This window comes from Phacochoerus africanus, chromosome 3 (assembly GCF_016906955.1).
Source record: "Phacochoerus africanus isolate WHEZ1 chromosome 3, ROS_Pafr_v1, whole genome shotgun sequence".
Lineage (NCBI taxonomy): Eukaryota > Metazoa > Chordata > Mammalia > Artiodactyla > Suidae > Phacochoerus > Phacochoerus africanus.
The window spans coordinates 169,597,526-169,618,064 of record NC_062546.1 but is presented as its reverse complement, the minus strand read 5'-3'; the positions used below and the strand labels follow the sequence as shown (position 1 = coordinate 169,618,064).

Genomic DNA, 20,539 nt, shown 5'->3' with positions numbered 1-20,539 from the left:
GGCTAGGGGTCCAATCGGAGCTGTAGCCGCCAGCCTACGCCAGAGCCACAGCAACGCAGGATCCGAGCCGCGTCTGCAACCTACACCACAGCTCACAGCAATGCCGGATCGTTAACCCACTGAGCAAGGGCAGGGACTGAACCCGCAACCTCATGGTTCCTAGTCGGATTCGTTAACCACTGCGCCACGACGGGAACTCCACAACTCATAATTTTTTAAGTGCATGAAACATCATGTATCTTCTCCATCAGCCTAACTTTTTTTGGGGGGCCATACTTGTGGCATATGGAAGGGTTTGGGGGAGAAGGCAATCATATGAGGAAAAGAGGTAACTTTAACAAATAGGTATGAACTATGAACTAGGTAAGAAAAGAGAGACAGGGCAGTTATTTGGCAGTGAGGACACAGGTTTGGGGGCAGAAAAAAAAAAAGAGATAATCAGAGCTATGTAGAAGATATATTTACATCAGCTTGCACAAAGTCTTTCTGGTCTTGCTAGAATAATTTGCAGACAGCCTATATAATGTACAGTTTATTTAAATTTTTTCTTTTGAAGTAAATGTCTATCTTTATTATAATAGATTTTATTTTGACAGTTTGACTCTATAGGCTCTTCTAATCTGGAAAAGTTATAGACTTTTTTTTTGTCTTTCGTAACTTTGCCATCTTTAAAGGGTATAGATCAGGATAACCCCACCAGTATCCATGAGGATGCAGGTTTGATCCCTGACCTTGCTCAGTGGGTTAAGAATCTGGCATTGCTGTGAGCTGTGGTGTAGGTCACAGCTGCAGCTCAGATCTGGTGTTGCTGTGGCTATGGTGCCAGCAGCTATAGCTCTGATTCCTGGCAACTTCCATATACTGCAGGCGCAGCCCTAAAAAGCAGGGGGAAAAAAAAAAGAGTATGTACCAACTAACCAAATGACAGTGCCCCCTCCATTTGGGATTGTTCCTATGGATTAAACTTAGGTTGTTATTTGGGCAAAAGCATTATGGATGGAACCTGTGCCCCAGCAGTGACCCAAGCCTCTGCAATGACAATGTTGGATCCTTGACCTGCTGCACCACAAGAGAAATCCCCAAAGTTTTCTTTTAACATAATCAAATGTATCAATTTTATTTTTTATTGCATCTGAATTTCAAGTCATAGTTAGAAAGTCTTTTCCTACATACAGTTTAAAGAGAAAAAAATCATGCTTTTTCTAGAACTTACAAGGTTTCATCTTTGACATTTATATCCCTGGCCCATTTTGAGTTTATTTTTGATTATAGTGTGAAACTTGATTCTAATTTTATCTGTCTCCAAATAGCAAACCAGTTGTCCTACTAATATTTATTAAAATACCCATCTTTTCCTGGGAGTTCCCGTGTGGCTCAGTGGTTCTGACTAGGAACCATGAGGTCGCGGGTTCGACCCCAGCCTTGCTCAGTGGGTTAAGGATCCGGCATTGCCATGAGCTGTGGTGTAGGTTGCAGACGAGGCTCGGATCCCGAGTTGCTGTGGCTGTGGCGTAGGTCAGTGGCTGCAGCTCTGACTGAACCCCTAGTCTGGGAACTTCCATATGCCGTGGGAGTGGCCCAAGAAATGGCAAAAAGACAATAAATAAATAAATAAATAAATAAATAAATGATTTAAAAAAAATTTTAAAATAAAATATCCATCTTTTCCCAAGTGATTTGAGATACCATGTTTATCACATTCTAAATTTCCATATGTATTTCTGGGACTTTATTTCATTACACTGATCTATTTATCAGTTTATGCACCAGTACCATGAGTAGATAAACACACCAGATTTATAGTGTATTTTAACAACTGGTGGAGCTAATCTCCCCTCATAAACTTTTCTTTATCAATATCTTCCTAGCTATTTTTGCTGCTGATTTTCCCAAATAAATTTTAATATCAACTTGTCCAGCTCCATAAAAATCTTACGGGTATTGGTTAAATTTATAAAGTAACTTGGAAAAAACTGGTATCTTTGTGATATCATGGAATGTTTTTCCATTTGTTTCAAGCCCATTTCTTAAAATCTTTCAGGGTCATTTTATAGTTTTTCTCATATAAGATTTGCACTTTTTTTTGGCGGCCCCACAGCATGCGGAGTTCCCAGGCCAGGGATCTGATTCGAGCTGTAGTTGCCACCTAAGCTGCAGCTGTGGTAAAACTAGATGTTTAACCCATTTCGCAGGGCCAGGGATTGAACCTGCATCCCAGAGACCACCGACCCTATTGGGCTACAGTGGGAACTCCAAGATATGCACATTTTTTGTTAAGTTTATTTTGAAACATTTAATCCTCTTTGTTACTACTGTAGTCTCTATTTTTAGGGTCTAAAGTAAAAATATCCATAAAATCTACTTTACTGATTATGCTATTTACGTCTATATTTCTTTTCCTTATTTTTTGTTTACTTGGTCTAGTTGTACTGAAAGTGGGACATTAAAAGTTTCCTGCTACTAACATATTTCTATTCGTGTTTCTTTGCATGTCCTATGATTTTTGCTTTATAAATGTGTTTCTGAGTTATTTGGTAAGTAAATTATTCATTGTGAATTGTGATATTAAAGCATGTCCTTCGTTGTCTTATTTAATGCATTTGGTTTAAATTCTACCTTGATACCAGGATTATAACCTCCACTTATAATTTCCAGTTGCCCAGTAAACCTTTGCCCATTCTTTTAGTTTTAAACTTTCTGGTATTTTGATTTAGGCATGTCTCATTTCAGCAGCTTTTTTTTCTTTTTCTTTATTTCTTTTTTTCCATTTTTTAAGCTTTTTTTAAAAAATCAAATTAAAAATCTTTTTCTTTTAATAAAACCTGTTCATATTTATTGATATGGTATATATTTAGTCCCACTGTCATATTATTTTATGTTAAAATTATTTTAGGAGTTCCCATCGTGTTGCAGTGGTTAATGAATCTGACTAGGAACCATAAGGTTGCAGGTTCGATCCCTGGCCTTGCTCAGTGGGTTAAGGATCTGCCATTGCCGTGAGCTATGGTGTGGGTTGCAGATGCAGCTGGGATCCCCCATTGCTGTGGCTGCGGCGTTGGCCGGCAGCTACAGCTGCAATTAGACCCCTAGCCTGGGAACCTTCCTATGCTGCGGGTGTGGCCCTAGAAAAGGCAAAAAGACAAAAATAAATAAATAAATAATTTTATATAACATTAATGATTTTAATATTATGTGTCTTTCTGTACATGACACGTTTTCCTTACTCCTTTAATTTCTAAAGTTTCCCATGAGAGTCCCCGTTGTGACTGAGCAGTTAATGAACCCGACTAGCATCCATGAGGATACAGTTCAATTCCTGGCCTTGCTCAGGGGTTAAGGATCCGGCCTTGCCGTGAGCTGTGGCGTAGGTTGCAGACGCTGCTCGGATCTGGTGTTGCTGTGGCTGTGGTGTAGGCCAGAGGCTACAGCTCCAATTCAACCCCTAGCCTGGGAACCTCCATATGCCATGGGTGTGGCCCTAAAAAGACCAAAAAAAAAAAAAGTTTCCTTTGGTATTTAGGACAGTTTGTAGTGTTATTCTAGTGGTTCTCTTTGTCTTCATACCTCTTATAAATCCTTTAGTTGTCTTTCTAACTTAACCTTTTATGGTCTGATTTGTCTATTTAAATATTATACCCCTCATCTATTGCCTATATCACAATGAACTTATTCTACTTTCCTCTTTCTCTCTTTTCTTCCATTTTTACTTGCATTATTTCTACTTTGTTAGAACCAATTACACATCACATATAACATTATTCTTTGAGTGTTCTTCTCATCTTTGTTTAGTTTTAGGTGTACAGTTAAATGCAGTAAATGACCACCATTACGTCTCTCTCTCTTTTTTTTTTCAGGGCCGAACCTGCAGCATATGAAGGTTCCCGGGCTAGGGGTAGAATCAGAATCTAAGTGGTAGACAGAGGCCTACGCCACAGCAATAGCAGATCCGAGTCTCATCTGCAACGCATGCTGCAGCTTGTGGCAATGCCAGATCCATAACCCACTGAGCATGGCCAGGGATTGAACCCACATGCACATAGATACCAGTTGGGTTCTAACCCGCTGAGCCACAATGGAAACTCCACCATCATGTCTTTTGATGAAGTTTTGCTACATGGTTGAATGGAAATCACCTTTTCAAAGATTCCTCAAGAAGGCTCATGTCTATATAATTCCCTGAATTTTTCATGTTAAAAACTTATTTTCTATTGCTTTGACACTTCAAGGACAGATTGACTGAATAAACTTGATTCACACTTTTTTTTTTTCAGTTTTTAGAAAATACCATTCCATTGCCGCCTTTCTTATATGTTACTTTTGAGCAGTCTGGTGACAGTTTAATTTTCTTGTAATTTCTTGATCTTTTTCTGTGTGTGTAGAGGTATAGGCATTTTTTCTTTATCTTTGAAGTCCAGTAGTTCTACTTACATATGTTTGGGAACTGACAATTCTGGTTTAATTTCCCCATGTAATTTATCAGTATATAGATTTATATCTTGTTTTCCATTCTAGACATTTTTTGGGTCCTTAACCCACTGTGCTGGGCCAGGGATTGAACCTATGTCCCAGCACTCCCAAGACACCACTGTTCCTGTTGCACCACAGGAGAACTCCTACAATTCCCCCTTTTTAATGTTCCCATCTTTTTTAAACATGAGAGTTCTCTGCTTCTCGAGGACCTAACTTCCTCTGTAGCCTGTAGCTCTCTCAAGTTGTGACTGCTTTTCCTTCTACTCCCCACGTATGTCAGGGCTGGGGTCAGTGTCTTCTTTTCTCCCATCACTGCTAACAAACAATTTTTCCTCCTTCCTTTTTCTAAGCCCTAGCTGATCTGAACTGTAGCCATCTGGACACAGTATCTCTCCCTGTCTCCTCAGCATAGTCTGCTAAGTTTCTTCTAATCATCCATTACTGATGACATTAGCTTCTGTTTCATCATCTTTCTCTCTACACCTGCTCCACTCTTGGTGAGTTACTATTTATGGAGAAACGCATCTAATAATACCTCTATCACCTTGTCTTCCACCCCATCTCAGCCTGGAACCTTGGCATTATGGTCATTGAATGACCTCCAAAATCTTAAATTCGAGTGTGATATTCTTTGACTACTGCCTCCAATTCTTCCAGCTCATTTATTCTAGTCCTCCTATTCAATAATTCCTCAACTTCATTGAGATTCCCCAACCCATTAACTTCACTACTTTTTCACTATCCATCTCCACCTTTATATCGTTATTTCCCTCCTTACCCAGCTTAGAGTCCATGGGTCACCCTGGGACGCAACCATTTATAAACATCCTCATCTCTCACTCTTCTCTCCTTGTATTATATTACTTAACTAAATCTCAATGCCAGGTGAGCCCAAAGATCGACTTCCTTAGCAGCACCTACACTATGGCTGTGGGGCGGTGCTGGGTGAAAGTTACATAACAGAGATGATTATGTATAATGCCATGCACGTACAATGCCATCCATGTATAATTATAATCTTCAAACAGGCTCTCATTCCTTCTGGGCCATCCCATCATGTTTCTATAGAACGTTTACCGTTTCAATTTCTTTTTTTTTTGAACTTTTTTTTTTTTTAAATCTTTTTGCCTTTTCTAGGGCCGCTCTTGTTTTAAACAGAGAGCACTGTATAGAAAGAAAAAGTTAGCATGTTTGCTAAAGTTGGAAAAAGACGAATATTGCTGCCTTCTGAGAAGATTTCTTTTTTTCTTTTTTTTCTTTTTTTTTTGCCTTTTCCAGGGCTGCTCCCGCGGCATATGGAAGTTCCCAGGCTAGGGGTCTAATCGGAGCTGTAACCACAGGCCTACGCCAGAGCCACAGAAATGCGGGATCCGAGCTGCATCTGCGGGACCTACACCACAGCTCACAGCAACGCTGGATCGGTTAACCCACTGAACCAAGCCAGGGATCGAACCTGCAAACTCATGGTTCCTAGTCAGATTCGTTAACCACTGCACCACAACGGGAACTCCCTCAATTTCTTAAGAAAAGTAATTCACGTGTTATTCTCCCTCAAATGTCTTCCATTCTTCATCTCCTCTACTCTTAGCCACTGACCTTGCTGTAGACTTGAGAAAGTCATTTAATCAGAATATCCTCATTTTTCCACCGTGAAATCTACTACTTTACCTGAACTTAAATCTGTCTTCTCTGTTTTACCTCCTATCCCTGCTCTTGTCAAAGAGAAATTCCTTGTGTTCTGACATCACTACCCTTTTGCCTTCTCAAGCACTTCATTCCTTCAGTTGCCCCCCTCTCCTGCACCAACCGTCTCTACCTACTATCACGTCATCTCCAGCAGCATAATCTACTCTAGCGATTCCCATCCTAAAACTCTTTCCCTTGACTTGATCTCCCACCTCAATGACAGCCCCATTTCTCTCCTCTTTGTAATAAGTCTTCTCTGCAGAGTTATAACCAGTCTGCCATCTCACTTTCACTCTTTAACCCACCTTTCTCTGGGCTTGTGTCCTCATCACAGCATTGAAACTGCTCTTGGCAAGGTCACCAAGAACTCCCATATTATCAAGTCTATTGGGCTCTTGATCTCTTGGCAGCATTTGACATACATGACACTTTACTTTCTTGTAGCTTCAACTTTCACTTTACTTTCTTCCTGTAGCTTCATACTCTGCTCTCCTCTGGCTCTTCCTTCTAAGTCTGAAATCTAAGTACTGGAGTCAGTGTTCCATTCTATTTCTTCTTATTTACCTGTCCTTTCATAGATGATTTCAGCCAGTCCCATGGCTTTAAGTGCTGATGCCTTCCAAATTCACACCTTGAGCACAGGGTTTCACTCTTGCTCCAGATTCATTTAATTGCTATATGATTTCTTTACCTGGATGTCTGTTGAGTCTCTCAATCCTAATAGTCTAAAATACAGCTTCTGAGCTCTCTCATCGTTCACCATTTCAGTAAATGGCACCATCACTCAGCTGTTAAGCCAACAATTTAAAGGTAATCCTGCATTTTCCCTTTCCCTCATTTCCCATATGTAGCCATCATGAAAATATACCCCTCAGATGTCTGATTACAGGGAACATTACTGATGGATGGACCCCACATGCTGTGCTCTGAAATTTACCACCATGTTGGAGGCCGCATTTCCTACTGACCGCTCCCAGCCTGCGACTGAGTATGGTAGGGATACTAAAGCAGGCCCATTTCTGGGAGCCATAAGACTCCTTTGATGGGGGAAACTGGCTGGAAAAACTCCTCATTGGCTTTCCTGAAACTTTCTTGAACTGCATCATATCTACAACGTTTCCTACCCTACATTTCCTATCCTCCATGGGAAGCCAAATCTGCATCTAGTCTAAAGGCTCTCCCAGTCTCCTTCAGATCCCTCCCTAGTTTTCCCTTCCTCCATAAACGTTTTGCTGTCTGCTTCTCAAAGAAGATGATCTAATGCATTATAGTTGATCATCAGCAAATTTAATGTCATTTCTATTTCTCAAATACATTTCTTGTGCTCATCCACTTCTCTCCCTCCTGCCCTCCTCTCTCTTGCCATCACCACGTGATTAGAAGCTACACCATTTGTCCCTGGTTTCCTGAAGCAGCCACCTACCTCCAATTTATGCCTCTTCAATTCATTCTCATTGCAGTAGCCAGAGTGATTTTTTTTAAAATAGGAAATCAATCATGCCATTTCCCTGCTTAAAACCTTCCAATGGCTTCCCATGATGCAGAGAGTAAAATTTAAACTCCTACCTCTGCCACAAGATGCTTTAAAAGCTGGCTCCTGCCTCTTCTTTCAACTTCATGACATATCACCTTCCCCCTTGTCCCCATGCTCACCGAGCTCCAGCCACACGTGTCTTTCTCTTCCTAAAAACTGTGAAGTCCTTTCCTGCCTCAGGGCCTTTCCACTTTCTCTCCCTTCTTCCTAAAATACTCTTCCCCAACCCTTCAGAAGGTTGGTTCGTTCTCATCCTTAGTGCTCGACTTAAATGTCCTCCCATCAGTAAGGCCTTCTCTACCCAAGCCAGCATCTCCACTCAACATTCTCCTGTTTCCTCCCAAGTGGCTACCACTATCTGTAACTATTCTCCTGAGTGTCTGTTTCTCACACTTGAATAGTAGGCAAGATATGGCCCATGCGTGGCCAATCGTTTTTCTATGGCCCACACTCTAAGAAATAGTTTTCATGTATTTAAGTGTTTGAAAAAATTTTTTAAGAATATTTCATCACACTTGAAAATTATGTGAAATTCAAATATCAGTATCTATAAATAAAGTTAGAACACAGTCACTCTCATTCATCTATGTATTATCTATGCTTTAACACTATAACAGCAGACTTGAATAGTGATCTATGGCCCACAAAGCCTAAAATATTTACAGACAAAGTCTTCTGACTGCTGCGCTAGAATGGAAGTACTATTCTAGTGGCTCAGGGATGTTGATTATTAGTTCAATTCTTCTTTCTCAGTGCCTGGTCTGTAGCCAGTGCTCAATAATTATGAGTTGAACAAACTTCCCCCCTCTCCCAGTACCGTCAATATCTGAGGGGGTAGGTAGGTGGGCTTACCTCTTTTGGCTTATTTCCTTCTAAGACCCAGTCAGAAAAATTAGAAACCAATTATCATTGAGTCTGGGAAAGTACATTGACAATAGGGCTGTGTTTTATTCATTTTGAAACACCTAGCAAAGTCTCTTGCACAAGGGATGGTGCAGCTGAAAACTGACAGAACTCTTGGGTATATTGTTAAGAGGACATCAGTGCATACAAAGGACTTAGCAGACTCTCAGCTGTACAGAAGCATTCAATACACGTTTGCTCCTGCCTCGATTTTTCCTTGCTGTGACGGGAATAAAAACATAGGGCTGTCGCACAGATTAAACAAGAATGTTCTGCGTGAAACAGTGCTGTAAACCACAAACACCATCCAAATGCACAATCATCTAAGTGCAATATATTAATTACTCTTGGCACTGAGCAGCTCAGTTTGGAGGGAAGGGCCCTCACCTAGAGGTGAGAACTCATCCAAATTCTTACCATTTATTCTGACCCTGGACGGTTGCAATTTTGGTGCTGTATTTTCTTCATGTGTAAAAGCAGCCTCTGGACAGACAAGCCCGTCCCTCAGGGCCCCAGCCTGCGTCTCTCTGAGTGACCTTTCCTTCCCGGGCAAACAGAGACAACCCGGAGCGACTTCACTCCTTTGGAACCAGCAGGCGGCGGCAGAAGGGGTGGGACCCGCCCGCGGGCGGGGCACCTGAGGGGAGGGTCCCAGCGTGTCCGGGGCGGGGCTAACCTTTTCCGGCCGTCGCCTCCAGGCCGGTTTGGGGCGCACGGGGGCGCCGCTGAGACCGCACTGCTACCTGAGCTGCCGAGCCCCGGGAAAGGCGCTCACTTCCGCGTCAGGCCCCGCGGCGTCAGACGGCCGCGCCAAGGGCCGGGCGGGCCGCAGGTCAGTGGGGGAGGCCGCCTACCCCGCCCCTCCCGTTCGGAGGAGCGGGGCTCCGGGTGGGCCGTGGATCCGGGAGGCGGAGGGGCGCCCTGAGGAAAGGCCCCGGCCGGGCTGATAATCCGAGCGCTCCGGGCTGCAGGCTCTGGCTTCGGGCCGATTTGAGATCCCCGGACTGAGGGAAGACCCCGGCCGGACTTTGTGGTGTCCCAGCTCTTCCCCTTTCGTCCCGCGTCGCGGGAGGAGGGCGAGTCTCTTGAACAGCGTTTTTCAAAGTGGGATCCGTGGACAGACTCCCGACCCTTCCTTAGACTTTCTGAACTGGAGTCTATGTCGTGGTCCGAAAATGAAGGGTCCTTGATGGTTTTGATCCAAATGGTCACTCTGGGAACACTGCCTTAGAGGCAAGGGTACTTCCGACACAGCAGGGAGTCCTTGAAGTGGCGATGGTCCTCTGCCCTAGGGTTGTCCCTGGAATCCTTGCGCTCTGAGTGCTGCTGTGTTCCTACTGCCACCAACGGGAGTCTCCTGATGGACTTATGCTTAGTGAATGAAGTGCCCCGGTCCGGAGCCTTAGGAGTGAAACTGTGCTGAAGGAGGCAGTGTGAGGTGTGAGCTGCTTTGAACTTGGAGTTGGTCCTGCTGACCCGGATTGGGACTGACTCCACCACTTACTAGCAGGGCAGCCCTGGTATAGACCCTGCACACATCACTCTTTCTTTCTCCTACCTGTCAGTAGGGACAGTAATTCCTACCCAATAGGGCTTTTGCGTGAATTAGGTAATGTCTGTTAAGGATCTCCTTCAGCGCCTGGCACATCGCAGTCAGTAAATGGGACTTGTTAAGGGTGATACAGACCCTGCCTCCCTGCAGGTTACAGTCCCCCAAACTAGGGATTAGTTAAGTATGTGGACAGGGGTACAAAGTGTATCTGAAGAACTTTGCAGTGGTTTTACCTGGGGGTGCTTGGGAAGGTTATAGAAGCAGTGTCATTTGCCTACAGCTTTGAAGAATAGATAGGATTCCAGGGAGCTGATGACAGGAGCAGCATGAACCAGTTCCATCCCAGGCCTCAGAAGTGCTTCTTTCACATGGATCAGTCTGCTCCTTGGCCTTGTAGGCAGTGTGGGAAGTCACATAGATAAATGGGTTTTGAAGAGTGGACTGTTGACGCATAATAGTTTGTGTTTACTGACCATGTTTCACACACATAGTATTCCCCAGACCCTAATGGTATCCTTCTCTTATTTCATTGGAAATTGGCTAAACTGGAGCATCTACGAAAGGATAGTAGTAGATGGTATGGTGAAAGTGAATAGCCATGGATGTAGTTGAGCCTCTTGGCTGCCATTTTACACTTGCCATGAAATGTGCAGATACATTGGGTGTACTTTTTTCATCACAGTAGTATCTTAGATTCCATAGAAATGGCACAGTCAGCTGTGGTTCATCTATCTCCAGAATGGATTAAGAAACCAAATCCTTAAAACTTCCCTAAAGCTTCTGTCGTTTCAGAGGGAAGAGGCCAGATTTGGAGATGTCATTTGTTTTTTTTTCTGGACCAGTCTGGCTTTTGGTATGCATGGAATTATGACCTTAGTCACCTAATTTAGGAGTTACAGTTGCTCTTATGTTTAATCTCCAGAGGCAACATAAACTCCCTCAGTATATACTTCTGATAAAATTTTTTATCACTATCGATAATATTTATCCTTTATTGAATACCTACCCTAAGCCAGATACTGGCTTTTATTATATAGTTTTAATAATAATACTATTCTTTTATTATATAGTTATTCTTTTGATAGTCCTTTGAGGTGGGCATCATCCCTACCTCCAATTTAGAGATGGGGAAACATGCAGAGAAGTATTTATTCGGAGTCTCAAGCCAGTAAATGGTAGAGCCTAGTAGCCCAAGTCCATGCTACATGCTGACCACCTCTGCAAGCCTACCCAGCCCCGTCAGACTTACTGTTGTTTAAAAAGATACGTGAATAGGAGTTCCCATCGTGGCTCAGCAGAAATGAATCTTACTGGAAACTATGAGATGGCAGGTTCCATCCCTGGCCTTGCTCAGTGGGTTAAGGATCTGGCATTGTCATGAGCTGTAGTGTAAGTCGCAGGTGCAGCTCAGATCCTGCGTTGCTGTGGCTGTGGCTGTGGCCAGCAGCTGTAGCTCCAATTCAACCCCTAGCCTGGGAAACTCCATATGCCTTGGGTGTGGCCCTAAAAAGCAAAAAATAAAAATAAAAAGATACGTGCACATTGAAGATCATAAGCACACACCTCACCTTTGCTTTATATGTAACAGACAATGTATTATTTTGTTTAACTCTTTTTTTTTCTTTTTTTTTGGTCTTTTTGCTATTTCTTTGGGCCGCTCCCTCGGCATATGGAGGTTCCCAGCCTAGGGGTCGAATCGGAGCTGTAGCCACTCGCCTACGCCAGAGCCACAGCAACGCGGGATCCAAGCCGCGTCTGCAACCTACACCACAGCTCACGGCAACGCCGGATCCTCCACCCACTGAGCAAGGGCAGGGACCGAACCCGCAACCTCATGGTTCCTAGTCGGATTCGTTAACCACTGCGCCACGACGGGAACTCCCTTGTTTAACTCTTTAAACAGTCATTTCAATAGCTCCGATTTGGTCGGTAATAGTTTATTATCATTTACATGTCCTCTGAGCCAGAGTTTTCCAGCTTCTCGGCGTATCTCAAACTTCTTTGGTATTATACAAAATCCTTCAATTCAGTATTGCCAGTGCTGAGGAATTTGTTTTAAATCACCTTAACATGTATTTGCTTATTATCTATTATGTTTTATTGAAAACGTCAAGAGTAATTGTGCTTCGTTTTTTACAGAGGGGGACTGGGACCACTGTTGTTTTGCATTTTCTGAAAGTGTTTCAAGGCAGAAGTTGAGGTGTCAGAGAGAGCAATGGAAAGTCACAAGGCAGAAGAAGAGGTGGTGGATATTCTTCGACTGAATGTGGGTGGCTGTATTTACACAGCCAGGCGTGAATCCTTGTGTCGCTTTAAGGACTCAATGCTGGCATCCATGTTCAGTGGTCGTTTTCCTCTAAAAACAGATGAATCAGGTAAATATCTAAAGTCCGTAAACACGATCACGAATATTCATCAAATCCCTTTATTCTTTCAAATGACAACAGAATGTATTTGCTTAGTATGCTAATTACTGGGAATATTAGGACTGTATGGAGATTAAGTTCACAGAGAAATTAAATACCAGTTTCTAGAATTTGTGATGCTGTTGCTAAAAGTTGACCAAAAAATGAATGTGTGTCAAGGCCAACCATGACCTAATTACAGGGGTTAATTATATTTTGAAAGTCATCATTTTCATACAACTCAATGGGTAAAGGTATTGAAACCTATTAAATATATTAGCTTCTCTCTGTGTTCTTCAAGTTAAAAAATGTATTTCTCTGGAGAAAGCAGCTGCCCTCATTGGGGACAGGGCAATCAGTATAGATTTAGCGTTAAACTCACACTTAGATCAGCTGCGGCACCTTGTGCGCACTGACTTGTGTGCCTGAGAAAACATCATTGCAGTGGTACTGGTGTTTCAGAAGAAACTGTAGAAGAGTCGGGTCAGGGTCTTGCGGCCACTTTCTGCTTGAAGTGCTCTCTGCTTCACGTGCTTCAAGTGAACCTGCTACTGGTTTGTAAAGAAACTTCAGCAATGAAGGTAGGCTTCTTGGACATCTTAGGGGTTCTTGGGCTTATAGAACCCTCTCTTGCTTCTGTGTTAGAAGAGAGGGATTGAGGAGCTCTGAGCATGAGGACCATCAGTAAGTCTGGGTCTTGAGAGATCACTTTGCCAGCTGAATGGCAGTTGAAGGAATGGGAAACTAAAGTCTAGTGCCCAGGACTTGATGGCCATCTGGGCAGAAGGATTGCTGGTGAAAAGTGGTTGGCAGGGATTGAGTTGTTTCCTTGGCCCCCAAGATTTACCTTCGAAATCCCTTCTTTTCTAAACTAATCAAGGGAGGAGAGGAATTATTGAGTAACCTCACACAGAAGTGTTTTGTTTTGTTTTTTTTTGTTTTTGTTTTTGTTTTTTTTTTCTTTTTGCAGCTGCATCCACAGCATATGGAAGTTCCCAGACTAGGGGTCAAATCAAAACTGCAGTTGCTGGTCTACACCATAGCTCACAGCAATGCCGGATCCTTAACCCACTGAGTGAAGCCAGGGATTGAACTCGCATCCTCATGGATACTAGTCGGGTTCATTACCGCTGTGCCACATTCGGAACTCCCAGAAATGTATTTTTAAAAAATTCTACTGGATTGTCTAAGAAAAGTCTTTTACCATAACGTAGTACCAGCACAGCATTTCCTTTTTAAAGTTTAGCCCAAAGGGAATAACTTAAGTCTGAACATATGGCATGCCCAAAGCTGGGAACCCTGGCTTTATATGTTGGTGACACTCTAAGTTGATTTGTAGGGTCACTGACATACGAATGCTAGATAGAGTTACAAGAACCCCATTAGGGAGGAACTCCATACACCTTTCCCGGTCCAGCTGGGCTACGGTTAGGGGTAAGCTTCTGTTTTTACCAGCAGTCTGAGGTCACCGTAGCTTCTGTATGGTCATAGTGGGAATAGGGTTATTGCATCCAAATTCCTAATGGAGCTTGAAATACATTTTCCTTCATAGTAGGTGAGAATACAGAGGATCACCAACTTTGACTAAACCGATTTGAACACTAGATACTAACTTTCTCGTGAGAAAGAAACATTCCTAATTGTGGAGGTCTTCCGTCTAATTTTAGTTTGACATGTTGAAATTTTATGGTGGCCATTTGCAGCTGTGCAATCATTTTTGAACTGAATGTTTTCTAGGGGCTTGTGTTATCGACCGTGATGGACATCTATTTAAATACCTTTTGGATTATCTTCACGGAGAAGTTCACATTCCCACAGAGGAGCAGACCCGCATTGCTCTGCAGGAAGAAGCTGATTACTTTGGCATCCCTTATCCGTACAGCCTGTCTGACCACTTAGCCAATGAAATGGAGACATATTCTTTAAGGTCAAATATAGAACTTAAAAAGGTCTTGGCATTTTCTTAAGTTTTTTAAAAAAAATATGTGAATACATATATATACATTTATTATGCATGTGAATACATATATATATATTTATTATGCACAAAGCAATGTGTTATTTTGCATAGTCTGTGTTATAACATAAAGCAAAACGAGACAGTTTTACCTCTAACAGTTTTTGAGGATGCATTTCTTAATTACTGCTACTCACTGACTGTCAAAAGCCAAAATTCTATTCTAGGAAGGCATATTACAACAGCACCCAAAAGTTCATGGAGGTTTTATTCCTCATTTCACACTTTTTGATGGCTTTTTAAAAATTAGAATGCTTCTGCTCTTAAAGGTCTTTTTAAACTAAGAGCAATATTGTAGAATGTGAGGGTATAGTGGTATTAATTTGTTTACTGAAATGATTTTTCTTTTGTTTGTGCCTGCAGCGTGCAGAAGTTCTGGGCCAGGGATGGAACTGGTGCCACAGCAGCTACCTGAGCTGCTACAGTGACAATGCCAGTTCCTTAGCCCACTGAGCCTCACGGGAACTCCTGAAATGATATTTTTAAAGGATGGTCATGATAAATGAAAGGTTGTATAAAATCTCTTGCCTGATTGCATGAGTGTAGCAGTTTCTTATAAGTTTAAAACATCAGTTTGATTAATTCACCTTGAGATCAGTAAATCTTTTTAAAAGATGCTTCCCTTTTAAATCACATTTTCTGGGTCTTTACATGCCTTGAACAGCATCAGTTTTTGTCTTATTGATAAATATTACATTTGCTATTAATTAGCACTTTGGAGCATCTAAGAAAAATATTTTTCCTAGGTAATTGTTAATAGTGAAAACTGTTCTGAATTCGTTTGACCTTGATTTGGATGTCGGTGTTTAGGAGAACAAGCTGACAGTATGGTTATTAGAAGTGCAGCATGAAGAGAATGTTGATTTGGTTCTAGATTCTCTCTAAGGGTTTGCATGGTTGTATGGGTTCTGCCGCTGGAGTTATTTATAAACTGAATTGTCAAACAGTCTTTTGGTGCTGTTTGCCACATCTGCAGAGTGGGGCTAAAAAAGTCTAACTAGAAGGCTGGATGGTTTAACATTCGTCTTCAGAGTCTTTTTTTTTCCTGGTTTGTCTGCACAGAGGACATAGCATGTGTACACCCTTTTCTGCCAGCCAACTCATATTTATTTCAGATTTTTGTGGCGTATAGGACAGAGTTTTAGGGATTATGTGGGACACAAAAAAATATGACATGCAGTTTTTGCCCTTGAACAGTTTATTTTATTTTATTTTTGGTCTTTTTGTCTTTTTAAGGTCGCACTCGTGGCATATGGAGGTTCCCAGGCTAGGTAGGGGTCCAATCAGAGCTGTAGCCGCCCACCTACACCACAGCTACAGCAACGTGGGATCTGAGCCACTTCTGTGACCTACACCACAGCTCACGTCAATGCTGAATCCTTAACCTACTAAGCAAGGCCAGGGATCGAACCCATGTCCTCATGGATGCCAGTTAGATTCACTAACCTCTGAGCCACGAGGGGAACTCCCCCGCCTTTGAACAGTTTAAAATTCCCAACAGTTTAAAGTTCGGAATTGTTATAGATGTGCAAGTGGATGTAAAAGCCAACACAGGTGTTAGATAGCGATATTAAATGAAAATGCAACACTCATTAGGGTCCTTTTTTCATTCCCTGAGTCAGTAAATATTAAGCATCTCCTTTGTGTCATGCACTTTTCTCTGCACTTGGGATACAAAATAGACAGAAGTGCCTGTACTCAGAGCACACACGGCAATAATGCCATGTCTCCCAGGAAAGGCCTATGCCACTCTGCTGGGTGAAGCCCTCTTGCTCTGTGCCCCTTAGCACCTCATGGGCTCACCTGGTAGCACTTAATACACTGTGTGCTGATGGTTTATTTAGTGCCTATCTCCTGCATCAGCTACAAACTCTAGGCAGGCCGGGACCTTGTCTTCCACTCATCATTCTATCTCCAGGACCTCAGACAATGCTTAGTATTCATCCATAGGTACTTAGTATTCAAGTGAGTGAATGAATAGGTGGATAAAGGCCAAATACATTAGGACAGTGTGTACGAGTTCATCTTTCACTGTAAAAGAAACAAGTTAATCTGGTTAATCCATGATTGGATTTGCATCAGCCATGCCACTACTAAGTAGAAGGTAAAAGGAAGATTGAGCCAAATGGAAAATTTGGGGGAAAAAAAGTGATTCAATGAAGATTTTAGAATGATGTTGGCGGTGGATCTCAGGGAGGAGGAAATAAATTGTAATTTCCACGTGGAAAAGGATTCTCTGGGAGAAAAGGTGCTGGGTTTTTGGGTAGTGATTCACACCCCCTTCCCAATACCCCAGATTCAACAAATGGCTTGTTTTTTTAAAGGCATAACAGGTAGCTGATGGTGCTGGACTCCCCTGGGCTCCTCAGCAGAATGTCTTTTCATGGCTTGATAGCTCATTTATTTCCTTTTTTCCACTGAATAATGTTCCATTGTATATGTACAACAATTTGTTTACCTATTAAAGGACATCTTGGTTGCTTCCAATTTTGCAATTATGAATAAAGCTGCTATAAACCAAAAAAAAGGGTAGCTGATTTAAAATCTTCTTACTTCTCTTAAGACCAACTGAAATTGCAGCTTTACATGAAAGTAATAGAGCAAATTCATTTTTATTTTACTCCATAATTAAATTCAAATTTAATGGATTTTTTTTTTTTTTTTTTTTGCTGCAGGCTTTAACAGACTTCTGTGATTCGTATGGTTTAGTTTGCAATAAACCAACGGTTTGGGTTCTCCACTATCTTAACACATCTGGTGCAAGCTGTGAGAGTAGAATTATTGGTGTATATTCCACAAAAACTGATGGAACAGATGCTATTGATAAGCAGCTGGGAGGAAGAATTCACAGTAAAAGCATTTTTAAAAGGTACATTTACATTTAAATACGAAAAAGGGGAGTTTCTGTCCTGGCTCAGTGGTTAACGAATCCAACTAGGAACCATGAGGTTGCGGTTCTATCCCTGGCCTTGCTGAGTGGGTTAAGGATCTGGTGTTGCCGTGAGCTGTGGTGTATAGGTCACAGACGCGGCTCAGATCCCGCATTGCTGTGGTGTAGGCCGGTGCCTATAGCTCTGATTAAACCCCTAGCCTGGGAACCTCCATATGCCATGGGTGCGACCCTAGAAAAGGCAAAAAAGACAAAAAAAAAAAGAAAAAACAAAATAAAATCTTGATCTCTTCTAAGAGGTGTAACTGAATGGACTATGTAGTTGACTAGGAAAGACCATCAGCACCTCTCAGCAGACAGAATGAGCCTCCTACCTTCGAGATAGGCCAGCTTCATGAGGAGATTGTAATTAAGACCATTCCACATCTGTATAGGCAACAGACCATCCATCTGGTCTGGTATAATGGTTCTCATCTGGGAGTGGGCATCAGCATCCGCTGAGAGGCTTTATAAAGAAAGAGGAGACGCTGTTCCTGTGGCTGTGGCTGTGGCGTAGGTCAGCAGCTACAGTTCCGATAGGACCCCTACCTAGCCTGGGGACCTCCACATGCTGTGGGTGTGGCCCTAAAAAGACAAAAAAAAAAAAGAAAAGAAAAAAAAGAAAGAAAAGAAGCGCCACCTACATGGATGCCTCCCCTAGACTGTAGTCCAGTGGCAGGAGCCTGGCCTAGAAGTCAGCAGGCCCACTGAGTGACCCAGGACTGGCCTATGTCTCAGTGTCCTGTTTTGAGAAATGCTGAAAGACTATTCATCCTGGTCCCTCCCAACTTTAAAATTCTATGCCTTGAACATGTTAAATTCTTAATTCTATTAATATTTTTCTTGTAATCTTATTTATACTTGCCAGTTCAATTAGCAAAAAAAAATTTTTTTTAATTCTCTGGGAGATTGGATTGGGTCACATATCAGTGATTAATGCATGACCATATGAGCTAGCTTTTTAGATAATTAATATGGAATCATTTTCTGAATTCTTTACAGTCAAGAATGTTTCTATGTAAGATATATCGGTGCCTGGCATAGTGCTAGGAAAGTTTTAGCCCAAATTGAACCTTTTCTAACTTTGCTGGGGTTAGGTGATTTACTAGAAAACTTAAAGATTTACTGGTTTGTCTACACAGTTTGTATTGTGGAATTAACAAATGCTTTTACTGCAGTAAAAAGATATCAAGTATAGGTTAATATATGAGTATATATACTATATTATATATATATATATATATATGCTTTGGGGTGACAGAGAACAACTACTCAGTGCCTACACATTTTTTCCTTAATTAACAAGCACTTATTGAATGTCTATTAACTATGTGTATGTATGCGTGTACACACATACACACACGCTCATACTTAGGTAGTTTATTTTCATTACATTTTGCAATATTTCTAGAGAGGCGGGAAATAATGTTCAGTACATTTGGAGCTATTATTCAGTAGCAGAATTGAAGAAAATGATGGATGCCTTTGATGCCTGGGAAGGAAAAGGTACAGTACAATTCTTTTATTTCATGGCAGAAGGTAGACTTTTCCTTAGAACACAAAAACAAGTTCAAATACTGCATTTCTGTTTTTGAGAGTGTATTTTTTGGTGTGGGTCAAGGTTTTGTCCCCTCATGGTAACACTGAGCCAGGGCTTACTTACAAATCTTTAAACCTCATGAGATACTAGATGTTATTAATAGTCTAGTTTATAATTCAGTAATCTAAAATATAGTTCAGTTATGCTTATTTAGTTCAATGAAAAAAGAGTTTATTTAGCACCTACTGTGTGCATAGCATTATCCTAGGAAGTATACCTCTAAATTAAGCATAAAGTGTATAATCAAAAAAAAGAGAGAGAAATGAAAATGATGCTGGGGAATATGTCTAAAGAGCCCTTAGAAAACAAAATAATCTTTAAATGCACACTTTGAAATATGACCGTTTTTATCCAAACTGCTTAGGTGAGTTGATAATAATAATAATGCTGTTAATATTCAGTGTCACAGAGGGTTAACTATTCTATGCCTAAGTATTTTTTTCCTGATAAGCATGTATTGAGTATCGAGTGCAAGCATTATAGTTAAGTCCTAAAATTAAGTCCTAAAATTGGGTCCAAAGATGAATAAGCTCACCTCAGTCCTCAAATGATCTTAAAAGCTGCTGGAGACATACTTTGCAGATCACGTAGGACTGAGTAAAAGGACAAGAAGAGGTTTTTAAAAACTCCCCATCAGGTGGGTTGCTAGTATGACCCCTTCTTTCTTTCTTCAACTTTTCCTTTTTTTGTTCATATTATACCCCTCGAGCAGATAGGATAAAGTACAGTGAACAGAGTGCTATTCTCTCTAAGCCTATTATTTTATTTTATTTTATTGCTTTTTAGGACCTCACATGAAGCATATGGAAGTTCCCAGGCTGGGGGTCAAATCGGAGCTGCAGCTGTGGGCCTATGCCACAGCTATAGATGCAGGATCCAACTGACTGTGACCTACACCACAGCTCATGGCAACACTGGATCCTTAACCCACTGAGAGAGGCCAGGGATCGAACCTGCTTCCTCATGAATGCTAGTTGGATTTGTTACGCTGCCCTATAACAAGAACTCCTAATCCCATTATTTTAGATTTAATTGACTTTGAGACACTTGGGCTTAAGTTGGGAAACAACCCCCCTGGTGTTCTCTGTCTCCTTTTGTGCCTCTGGACTGGCAGCTGCCCAGGAGGCTTCGAGCAGTCTGGGCTGGCTTTCTTTCTCCATTGACTCAGGAAGCTGGAGCAGAGAGCTGGGATTACTCACTTTAACAAAACATGAAGCTGATTTTAACTTTTTAGCAAGTTTGCAAGAGTATCATTGTTTTCTAACAATTAAGTTCTTGAGGGCCTGTGGAAAGCCATAATCTTTGAAACATAAGTAAGAAAGAGAACTATTAAAAGGAAGAAGACAGTTATTGTTATTTGTGGACAATGTGTCTTTGTAGAAAACCCAAAGAATCAACTAAAAGTATTTAAATGATGAGTTTCATTGACTAAACTAGCTGGAT

At 41.6% G+C, this 20,539-nt stretch overlaps 2 protein-coding genes across 3 annotated transcripts in view; one reads left to right on the top strand and one right to left on the bottom strand.

The window, feature by feature from the left end:
* The window catches only part of SGO2 (shugoshin 2), a 54,558-nt gene extending 45,119 nt beyond the window's left edge, over positions 1–9,439 (bottom strand). The window contains exon 1 of the mRNA XM_047773178.1: positions 9,011–9,439. The gene's annotated coding sequence lies outside the window, so the exon portion shown is untranslated. The remainder of the gene's footprint in view (positions 1–9,010) is intronic.
* Positions 9,285–20,539, top strand: part of KCTD18 (potassium channel tetramerization domain containing 18) — a 28,523-nt gene continuing 17,268 nt past the window's right edge. The window contains exons 1-5 of one of the 2 annotated variants that reach the window (XM_047773180.1): positions 9,285–9,425; positions 12,285–12,520; positions 14,288–14,499; positions 17,243–17,436; positions 18,908–19,002. In XM_047773180.1, coding sequence (XP_047629136.1) covers positions 12,361–12,520; positions 14,288–14,499; positions 17,243–17,436; positions 18,908–19,002 — 661 coding nt within the window. In that variant the 5' untranslated portion in view covers positions 9,285–9,425; positions 12,285–12,360. Of the gene's footprint in view, positions 9,426–9,939; positions 10,032–12,284; positions 12,521–14,287; positions 14,500–17,242; positions 17,437–18,907; positions 19,003–20,539 lie in introns of those variants that run through there. The other variant, XM_047773181.1, reaches the window with a different exon arrangement.